General features: G+C 34.9%; 1 protein-coding gene across 1 annotated transcript; it reads right to left on the bottom strand.

Annotated features, from left to right (window-relative positions):
* On the bottom strand, nucleotides 1–7363 carry LOC110730441 (14-3-3 protein homolog 2-like). Its single transcript, XM_021910243.1, has 6 exons — nucleotides 7305–7363; nucleotides 6730–6854; nucleotides 1030–1339; nucleotides 806–893; nucleotides 248–357; nucleotides 1–148 (listed from the first exon to the last, which is right to left on the bottom strand). Exons 1-6 carry the CDS (start codon nucleotides 7361–7363, stop codon nucleotides 1–3), a joined length of 840 nt encoding a protein of 279 aa, XP_021765935.1.
* Between the last annotated feature and the right edge of the window lie 4187 nt (nucleotides 7364–11550).

The following is an 11550-nucleotide window of genomic DNA, read 5'->3' as shown; positions in this document are numbered from 1 at the left end:
TCATCGATCATTCTCGCTCTTCCATAGTGTAAAGTTATCCCTCAAAAGGTTCAGGATAACCTTGATGTCTTTCGAATAAGCCTTGCTGCCTAAATCATCCAGCTCTAACATAGCATCATCAAAAGCATTCTTCGCCAATTGATATGCCCTAAAGAAATAAAAATTTACGTACAAGTAAGTAACAATGCAATTATAACATACATGATCATAGAGAAATTGTAAGCTTATAAATGTACTATACAAGTACCTTTGGTAAGAATTTAAAACCTCGTAGTTGAAAACGGCAAAATTTAATGCCAAGCCTAGACGTGTTGGATGAATAGGTGAAAATTGAACTCCTGCTATGGCCATTGCTTCCTACAACAAAATTTAATTGCAATTAATCACTTGTAAAACGAAAAGAAAATCAAATGATATACAAAATAATTTTAACCACAAAGTTAATGACAAACACTTCTAACTTCGGCTAATCATTCTTCCAAAACTTCGTCTAATCACATAATTAGAAAACCACACATATAACTATATAAGTAGTCTAGTCATATTTCTAACAAAAATGCTACATAAGTAATAATATATTCATATTCTAAAAAAATGCAACATTGGTATCATCATATTCTATACTCGTATATAGACAAAATAGATAATTATTCTAAAATATAGGCAAGAATTTATATTAATGAAGAGTATAAATTTGGCACTTAAAAATATAGCAAAATTCATGAATTTATACACCAAAAAATGCAAGAAACAAAAATTGAGTAATACAAATACAAATATACAATAAAATCGAGCAAATATTTACCTTATATGTTTTCAACGATTCTTCAGCGACTAATGTTTTTTCATCACCAGTTTTGATTTCGGCCATATATCGGTAATAATCCGCTTTCCTGCATCATAATGCTCTTCGTTAATTAAACCAACCAACTCTTTACTTAAAGAATAATAATACACAAGTAATTAATTGCTAAAATAAACACTTAATTAAGTTCAAGAATATGCAAAATACTTTAAAATTATACTCACATCTTTAAGTAAAAGACGGAGGATTCAGTGCTAGACGCGAAAGGAAGGAGATGATCATCAATTAGAGTTATAACGTTGTAGCAAATGTTAGCAAGGTCCGACTCGACTATATTACGATAATCTTGAATACACTTTATGTACGTCTCGTCTTTGTATATTGTATCCTCTTCCTGCTCAGTTTTTGAGAGAAGTTTCCATGATTCTCTCTTTGGCTCGATCACTTTCTTGTATGCTGTTGAAAGGAGATTAAGCTCTTCGGCTGTTAAATCGATGTTAAACTTCACCAATTTCTTCATTGCATTGATCATATCTGCAAAAATTTAAGATATGAAATCATTAGTTATATTTTAACATATATATATATATATAGTTTCATTCTTAAAAACGCACAACTTAAGTTGTTTATTATAAATTTCCTTCAACAAAAATAATTTTTTAGTACGTAATAAAATTAGTATAAAATTTTAATTTAGTCGTGAAAACAAGATTCCACGCGATAATATTATTTTTCTTAATTTACACTTTGAAATCACAAAAAATAATCTAAGATTATGTAAGTAGTGTAATATTGGCATAACGTTGTGTTTTGAAAAGAACGTAGTAAAAAAGGAACTCAAATCCAAACTAAAATTGAAGCTTTAGTGAGTTGAAACTCCTACGTGAAAGAAAGTGATGAGGAAGAGCATACCATCATAGCGTTCAGCTTGGGCGGCTAGCTTAGCGAGGTAGATGATGTTGTAACGTTCGCTCGAAGAAGCCATGAGAGGAGAGATCAAGAGAAAGAGCTAGGCCGGTAGTACTCGTGAAGGCTTTGACAGGGTTTGAAAATAAATTTTGAGGTAAAGTGTACGAGGAAGAATTGAAAAGTGAAAGAAAAGGCACGGTAATATTGATATTTTTAGCTTTTTTTTCCATTAAAAAAAAAATCTTAATTATTTTATTTATCATAGGAAAGTACGAGTATAGCTTATGTCTAGATGACTTAGGAGATGTGTTACTTGTAGGATACGTAGTGACCGTAGTCTTGTAGTTTTTACGGAGTAAAATAATCCTAAATATCTAGGAGTATTTTTATTTTAGAAAACATGCTACTTCAACTGTTCAATGTAATATACGATTTTAGTTTTTCATTTGAAATTAGTTGAAGTATACTCCTATTACTTTTTGGAAATTTTCCATTTAATTAACATGTGTTTAATTATGGTAAATTATAGAGCATGTTTAGTACAATATTTTTAACAGGTGTAAGTGAAATTAATTAACCGTTTTTATTATCAAACTATTACCAATACTTAATGGCCATGTACTCATTATCACCAATTAGTTACTCCCTCTGGTTTTTTTTTTTTATTTTTTTTTTATATATATAATGCATCACTTCCTTTTTATAGATTTTTTTTTCAAATGTATCACTTTCATATTTGGTAACTTTATACTACTCCCTCCCTATTTTATTGCCTATTCCATTTTTCCATGCGCTGAATTTTAGGAGGAATAGTAGGAAGTAATAAAATATGATGAAAGTGGGGTTGGTTGGTTGACAAAAAAAAAATCTAAAAAAAAAAGAAGCAAAAGTGAGTATAGTCGTATAGGTGAGGAGGAGAGAAAATATGAAAATTTTAAAATATGATATAAGGGGATCACTAGTTGGGAGGGAAATAGTAAAATATTGTTAAAAGTTTTCAAAAAAAGATATTGAGCAAATAATAAAATACGGCCACAATAGGAAAGTGGAGCAAGTAATAAAATACGCAGGCAGTATATTTTATCATTTATCTCTTACCTTAAATCCCACTTAAATCTATTCAAACCCCCCTCCCCCCCCCCCTCCCCAACTTAAATTATTTTATCATTTTTCTCACTTCTATGGTCCCCGCTAAAAAATATCTACTCTCACATAATTTCTCTTTCATGATCCCATCTTACTTTTACTATAATAAATTATTCATTCACTCACAATAATATACGAAGTATTACTCTCCTAAAACTCCGCGCCCTCACCAATTGATGCATTAAAAAAAAAAAAAAAAGGGCAACTCTTTTCAACACTATATATGGTAAGACGGATTCAATCCATGAATTAACATGGAGACTAGACCATATCTTGATCTCTAAAGCTTGTTTATAAATTGACCTAATTTTAAATAGAAAATTTAACAGGAATAATCTAACCTTTGCCCCATTCTCTCAAAAATAATCGAACCTTTCGATTAATCCTGAAAAATTCTAAGTTTGCTACTACCTCCGAATATAATTAGTTGCAACTTTGGGGGTGCACACGGACTTCAAGGCAAAATTTCTAAATGGTATTTAGTAAAATGTTATGCATGTGATTAAGTGGAGAGAGAACAAGGGGGACCGATTTAAGGGGGAAAAAAGGTGGGCAACTTTCTGATTTTTGGAGGGACTTGTTTTTCCTCCTAAAAAATCTGATGGTCTTTAAAATTTTCAAATTTTTTAACATTTTTGGAAATTTAAAGTTTCCTTCCAACAAAAGTACAGTATTACTAAAGGGGCATATAAATAAAGCCAACCTATTCATTATTTCCCTCCTTTTAAGTTCTAACATTGAGCCAAATATACAAGCCATGTTTCCAAAATATTACAGACCATTGTTTTCACTTCCTACTTAAAAAAATAAAAAATAAAAAATAAATAAAAAAAATAAAAACTTCTTTTCATTTCAGTTTCACTTGAATCCTCCATTACAACACAAGAAAAAAAGCCCTTTCATTTGCACCTGAAATTTGGGGGGGGGGACAGGAGAAAAAAAAAAAGACATAGAAGCAGAATTTGATGATGGATTTTTTAACATTGAACAACTACTAGATGAGGAATTAATGGAAGAATCAGCATAAAATGCAGAACTTGATGAGTTGATGAAACTGCATCATGACGAAAAGGTGAGAAAACGCAAACCTGAATTGACAATGGCAAAGAAAAGAGAGATTGTAGATGTAATGTTAACTCTCATGCATAATGGTTCATTACCAAGAGGTTCTTTGGCACGATTTGCAAGACACTATGGGGTTCACAATTCTACAAACAAGATTATTCAGGGAAATATACAAGTAAATGGTCGAAGGGACTATTATTGACATCAGGAGCAAGAAGTTAGGCAAGTGTGGTCCAAAAGCAAGACAGTACACAGAAGAATGGTTACAGTCAGTAACGTTATACCTCAGAACAACTGAGAGATCTTATGCATCCGCACTTGAAATTTCTTAGGGAAGCCTCCATCAATTGAAAAAAAAAGCATTCTCAGAACACATACAAGCACCAACAAGCCAAGGGTTTTATCACACATACTACTTGGTACAGCAACTACAACCCAACATTTGAAGAAATGAGCAACGTGATTCATATTGATGAAAAGTGGTTTTATTTAAACCTGGAAACCAAAAGATTCTACCTTTTGTCCAAGGAAGAAGACCCATATAGATGTCAACAACCTAGAAGGTTTAAGATAAAAGCAATGTTTATGGGAATGATTGGAAAGCCATTGTAGGATACACGAGGGAATTTGATTCATGATGGAAAATATGGGATATTTCCCTTTGTTGTTGAGCAAGTGGCTAAGAAGAAGAGCAAAAACAGGGAAGCTGGAACAATAGATAAAAAAAAAAGTAGTGGAGCACATAAACAGAGATGCAATTAGGGACATGTTGCTTAACAATGTCATACTAGCCTTAGTAAGCAAATGGTTAGCTAACATGCAAAAGGCCGGATATGGTTATCCAATAGGATAATGCTCGGCCACATCAAGTGCCCAGGCCAGAGATGATGATTTCATTGAAGCCACTACTCAAGGGGGGTTCAACATCATATTTGTTTTCCAACCAGCACAATCTCTTGATTTAAATGTGGTATATTTGGGTTTGTTTTGAGTTATTCAGTCTCTACAATATCAATCTTTTCCAAAAAAAACTTGGAAGAGATGATAGAGAAGGTGAGGGAAGCATTGATGAATTTCCACCACATGTGAACAAGTACCCATGGATAACATTGCAATCATGTATGGTGGAAATACTCAAAGTAGAGGGAAGGAACAAATATAAGATTCCACATATGGGTAAGGCAAAACTTCAAAGACTTGGGTTGTTACTAGATCAATTGGAGGTCAGTCAACACTGGATAAACATAGTCGTCAACTACCTCAACACCATTTTCATAGAAACAAATCAATAAGAGAGAAGGACCCATTTTGAAGTTGATGCAGATTAGAGATCAAAGGGCTACTAAAAAAAACAGTGGTTGCCACACATAATCAACATTTTGTGTTTATAATGGGATTGTAAGTGTTTATCCATTTTGGTCATGTGTTCTTTTCTACTTCCTCCGTTCTTTTTTACTTGACTCGTTTTGACTTTTACACTATTCATCATCCCTCCTTTGACCGTCTTTTGTGAATAATATGTAAAGAAAAACATATTCATGTAGTATCTTTTTGAATTCGTCTCAATAAGTACTATCATTATATATAACTGTTATAATTTTTACTTATGGGGAATTAAAGTTATTAATTGTTAAAATTTTGCATTGGCAAGCGTGATAAAAGCAACAGGTCAAGTAAAAAAGAACAGAGGAAGTATTTTGCAATTTTTTGTCTTAGGCAGTCATTGAAGCAGACATTTTAATTTGTTAAGGGACTCATATTGGTACTCATTTTACAATGGATTGAAGTATGTGTAACTTACTTTTATTTTGAAGTTTCCTTTGAATTTTTAGCACTTAGGAAGTCATGAAAGCACACATTTTGTAATGGGACTCATATTGGTACTGAATTTACAATGTAATGAAGTCTGTGCAGCTTACTTAGATTTCAATGTTACCTTACATTTTTAGCTAATTTCTATGTCAAAGTCTTTCTAGGTCACTTGTCACTTAACAACCACAAAGTAACTAAAAAATAAACCATCAGAGGGTTTTTTTTTTTTTTTTTTTTTTTTTTTTTGTCACAAAACATCATAAATTATGTTACCTCTACAACAAGTGTAAAACACTTTAGATGGAGCAAAATCAGAATTTGGATTGTTGAAATCAATTGAATCCCTTCAACATTTGGATAGGTAAGGGTATGACAATTACAACAAGGGACTCATTAAAACAAGGCCTCAAAACCAACCATGGGACTCAGTGCGGTACAAAATGACTGTAACCCAACCTGTTCTCTCAAATATTGTTATTGAGAACATCATTATGTGTTGCTCATATTCATCATTTATCAATAATAGTCCCTAAAATGCTATGAGTGATTAAGCACCAACATGCACCAGGTCATAGACAACAACCATCAGCCAACAATCATTGAAAAAAAGGCAATAGGGGAACCCCACTAGGCAATAGGCAACAAGCATTGAAAAATAGGCGACAGGGACTCATTACAATTATAACAACAATAAGCAACATCCAGGCAACAACAACTACAATAAGCAACAAGCATTGAAAAACAGGAAACAAGAACTCATTACATTTATAACAACATTAAGCAACATGTAGGCAACAACAACAATAATAAGCAACAGGAAACTATAAGAACTTGGGAACATTTTCAACCACAACAACCAACAACAACATCCACCTTGGCCTATTGCTGGGAACCATTGTCATTCAATAAACCTCCACCACACAACAATCTACAACAACATATAAAGCGAAAAACTAGGGATCAGAAAATGTTACCCAAACCACTTTAATCACTAGGAGTGAATTTAGGATGGTACTCCTTCAAAAAGAGTAGGAAGTTTGGATCAAACTCTGACTCATCAACAGGATGACCAGGTTTCACCCTCTTACTCCCACACTCAAGCTCCTCGTCGGGGAACCTAATAGGAATTTGCAGGAACTCAGCATACTCATCACCAGCAGCAGCTTGGGGGGGGGGGACTCAGGTTTCTCATTATCGTCCCAGATAGGACAGATCTTAGTGCCACCATGAATTCTTCTCATAGTAGTAGCAGAGACCTTAGGATTTCATTTCACAACCTTCTTAGGTCTGGGTTTTTTACGGGACTTAGATCTAGGCTGTTTGGATGACCTAGACCCAAATTGCACACCCAGGTCAGCAACGACACCCAACATCAGAATTAACCACGTTTCCCCACAGAACCGTGGTCTGATTTTTTGGCCGCTTCTTCATCTTCGATAGATCTAAGATCTTTACCGAAAGCGATGAAAGTTCGGTGGCTCAAAATATCACTACCCTTGTTGGAAATATAGAACTTTTAGGCCAAGATGCTCGTTGTTCAAAGGCTTCGATAAGCGAATCTATTAACCCCCTCTCAATTTCATCATCACCGGCAAACAAAGCTTCATGAAGTGGAGAAAGATCCATATTGAAGGGACTTAATGGGTTTTTTTAGGGATGAATTACCAGATTTGAAAGAGGAGAAAGATTGAGAGGAAGAAATCAAAGAGGAGAGGGAAGGAGAAAGCATTTAAGAGGAGAGAGAAAAAGATGAGGGAGGAAGATGAAAAGAATGTCCAAGAACTAGATAGGGTTTGAAAATCATTAGATCTGATGAATTAATGAAGATCTGATGAATTTAATTAAAGGAAATAGGTAGGTAGGAATATGATTTAATGAATTTAATTTTTGGTGGGAGTGGTTAGATTAATGAAATCAGATTAAGTTTTTAATGTAATGAATTAATTTATTTAAGTGAATGTTTAATTTTTTAAGTAAGGGCAATATTGACATTTTTAACAAAAAAATTTACTAAAAAGGGAAATATTTGGGAAAGTTGCAACTAAAACCAATCATCCAAAAAAAGTAAAAGTTGCAACTAATAATATTCAGAGGTAGTATTATTCTCTTTTAGCAAACCTATTTTACCAGTAACCGGTTGAATAAGTCAATATTAATTAATTTATTTTTTTTCTCCTATTCTTCCCTCCTTCCTTCGTTGTTCTAAGACCTCTAACTGACATCAATGGAAGATGAATTTATCATGAGAGCCCTAACCCACCATTAGAGATGTTAGTGGGGCAGGTCAAGTTAGGAGACCTGCCCCATCTCCGCCCCAATGAGGCGGAGATGGGTCTCGGTTTGGTGGGTAGTGGGGCGGGGATGGGGATAAAAACCATACCCGCCATGGGTGATGGGGTGGGGGTGGATTTTAGGTTGTACCCGCCCCATCCCCACCCCATACCCACATCTATATAATTTTAAAACAAAATTATATACTTTTATACTATTTTATAAAAAAAAATGTTAGATAGTAAATATAATACTTTGTAATACACTTACATTAAAACAAAAAGGTATGTAATATTGACATTGATTTTTTTATGTAGGATTGTGTATATGTGAAGCGGGGATTAGGCGGGTCTTGGGTGGGGATTAGGTGGAGGTGGATATCCAAGTGGGGGTAGGGCGGGGATGATTTTGGAATTTTACCAGCCAGAGCGGGGATGGGGATGAATTTTGGACCCGCCGCGGGGATGGGGATGAAAGTTTTAGGTAGGGATGGGGATGGGAAAGCCAACATCCGCCCCGACCCGCCCCATTGACATCCTTACCCACCATCCTTTAAACACCACCACCCCACAACTCCACTCGCCCACCTCCTACCGCCGCTCCCCCCACCCCTCCCCACCAACCACAAATGACCCACCATTCCTCCGTGCAGCCCCTGTAGCGGTGCAGCCCTACCATTCCCTCCTTTCCCCACCCCTAAAACCACCATTTCCTCCCACCATACCCCTACCTCCGAAACCATCACTCTCTCCCACCCCAACACCGAAACCACTACCCCTCCTTTTCACAAAACCATACATCCTATTCTTTCTCAATTCAATTTCTCTCTCCTCCTTGAAACAATTACCACTAGCCCATTGTCAACCTTGCCAGTTTGGGTTTTTAAATTTGTGGGTGATTTGGAGTGTGTGTCGTGGTGGTTTTGGTGAGATTTGTGGGATGTGGTCATTGGTGGCCTAGTACGGTGAGAGAGTGGTTTGCGGTGGTTTGTGGTGATGGTAGTTTGTGATTCATGGTGGTGGTGATATCATCTTGGTGTGAGTTATTGCATGTGGATGAGAAGGAGGTGAGGTGGTTATGGAGGAAGACCATGGATGTAGAGGAGAGAGAAAGAAGCAGAAAGGGGAAATGAGAGGAAGAGGAGGAATTGTTTTTTAATTTTAATTTTACTTTTCTAAATTAAAAAAATCAACCAATTAATTGACACGTGGATTGGTAACCAGTGATTATGGGTGGGATGACCGGCTAGGCCAGGGTTGCTATGAGAGAATAAGCAGTAAACTTAGGCTTATTCAGGGTTAATCGAAAGGTTGGCTTATTTTCGGAGAATGGGGCAAAGGTTGGATTATTCTTGTTAAATTTTCCATTTTAAATTACTACAACAAAGAATAAAAGAAAAGATTATAAGTATGGTTTTGATCTCGGAACCAATTAATGAATGGGCTCTAGAGCAAACGGAAGTATGGAACCAACTTAGCAAAAGTATTTTACATTTAGATTATTGCAACTTATATACTTATATATATAGTTTTCTAAATCATGGCCTGGCTTGCCACCCCTAAGCTAGATAGGTGCCTCCAACATCCTCAATTTGATACCAGCGATTTATTTTCTTAAGAAAGCCATACAATTAATAATGGTAACATTTAATATTGGTCTTTCCTCATCTTATTTGTTCCATTTTCTTTTCTAGTACTCCCTTCGTTCCTTTATTAGAAACCTATTTCTAATATTTATTACTTACATAATAAAGAGAAATAGGCTTCTAATTTAGGGATGAGGGAGTAGATCATAACAAATATGCACTCACAAAGTTTATTTCTTATTTTGTCTTATCTTTAACTTACTGGATCTAATACTTCTAAATAGTGGTTGAACAAATCATTTAAGACAACACTAAGATTGGAAAACACAATAATGACATAAAATCTAACAAAACCATAAAATTTTGACCATAAATTTTAACCACCACTCATCACCATTGTGCTCGAAACATATGTTCTTCGAATAATATAGAAGTATATTGAACCTGGCCTGTAGGAGCTATTCTTTCAAACCTTTATCCTAGCAAATCATTGACCAAGAATGGACCTAGATGAGTCCTTTTAACCCAAAAAAACATGTTCTAAATACTTTCACTAACTTCTTATCCATACGTATTATACCATAAAAAAAAAAAAAAAAAAAAAAGACATAGATTTGACCAGTGGAAAAGTTTAATTTTACAATTAAAGGTAGTGGAATCAAATTTTACTTGAAAGTTAAAAAAATTTGAGGTAAGAAGTCACTTACCTTTTCCTCATTCCCAAAGGACCTTACTCATTAACGAACCAAGTTGATCTATAAGAGGTTCCGATCTAATAAAGCCCTTAGCTTCTCCTTGCCTTCCCAAAATGTAGTGTTAATTAATTGGACATGGTCAACCTATGAATGAATGGAATTTATTATATACACCCGGGTGCACCGTACACCTACGGACTACGGTGCACTCAGGTGTATAATAACAATGTCTTGTGAATGAAAAGCCATTAACGACCCAACGAACCACAAATTATATATCTTGCCAAAAAAACCCAACTTCAACACCCCAAATCTATCCACCATTTTCTCTCCATTTATAACACCAAAAAACTCAACTCCTCTTCCTATGCACTTCCCCACCAAATCCACTTCTTTCGAGAGAGAGAAAACCCTGGAATTATCCATACATTATAGCTGCAAAATTAAACCCACCCATTATCTCCTAAAAAAAATTAAAAAAAAAAAAACCCACCCATTTTTTGGTCTTTCCATTTCATACCAATTTTTAAAAAGTATGGGCATTTCGTATTTTCAACGAAATCCTAATTTTCTAGGATATTTACTCTTAGATTTGTCTTAGGTAAATTCTTGATACATTAGAGATTCTGACATAATTACTTCCTAGATTTTTGGATTAATCAAATTAAAGTAACAAAAGGGTTCTTTCTCTCTCTAAGTTGAGAGCATCTCTCACTAAACGTGAGTTTTTCTTAGCTCAGCTAGGTTTCATTCTCCAAGTTTTGAGAATCTGCATGCATCAACATTTTCTTCCCTAAAATCTTTATCCAGTGGCTGTGAGTGGTACTTTATCATAGCTTATTTTAGGTAAAATAGGATCTTAATCTTTGTTGTCTTCTATCTGTGGATTATCAATACAGCTTTTTCGCCATTCAAGAAATTTTCTCGTTCATGCATAAACGCCTCGGCTTCCAGGAAAGGCTTACACCTTTCTCTAGCTCCAACCTACATTCAATTCTCTGAGCGCCTTCTTGTTGGGACATGCAACCAATATAATTACATCAGTTATTGCTCTCTTCAACTACTGGTCCAGTGATTCTATAGCTAGAGCCGGCTAGCTACAAGGTCGGATAATTAAATTTGCACCCGTTCTTGCTCCCCACGCTCATTCTACTACAACTTTCAAGAAAGTTTGGCTATAAATGTGAAGGAATTTTCAGGGTTTAAACTCAACTTATCTCCTCTTATTATTCTTCTTCTGCTAAACTCTTTAACTTCTCTTT

The sequence above is a fragment of the Chenopodium quinoa genome, unplaced genomic scaffold, assembly GCF_001683475.1.
Source record: "Chenopodium quinoa cultivar QQ74 unplaced genomic scaffold, ASM168347v1, whole genome shotgun sequence".
NCBI classification, from domain to species: Eukaryota; Viridiplantae; Streptophyta; class Magnoliopsida; order Caryophyllales; family Amaranthaceae; genus Chenopodium; species Chenopodium quinoa.
The sequence above is the reverse complement of the archived record's forward strand: the minus strand, read 5'-3'. Positions and strand labels throughout refer to the sequence as shown.

Bases quoted from the DNA above. Each gene is read 5' to 3' on its own strand.
- LOC110730441 (XM_021910243.1), bottom strand. From the start codon at position 7,363: ATGGATCTTTCTCCACTTCATGAAGCTTTGTTTGCCGGTGATGATGAA. The intron at 358-805 runs GTAAATATTTGC...ATTTTGTTGTAG, and splicing joins AATCGTTGAAAACATATAAG to GAAGCAATGGCCATAGCAGG. The intron at 149-247 runs GTACTTGTATAG...TTATTTCTTTAG, and splicing joins GTTTTAAATTCTTACCAAAG to GGCATATCAATTGGCGAAGA.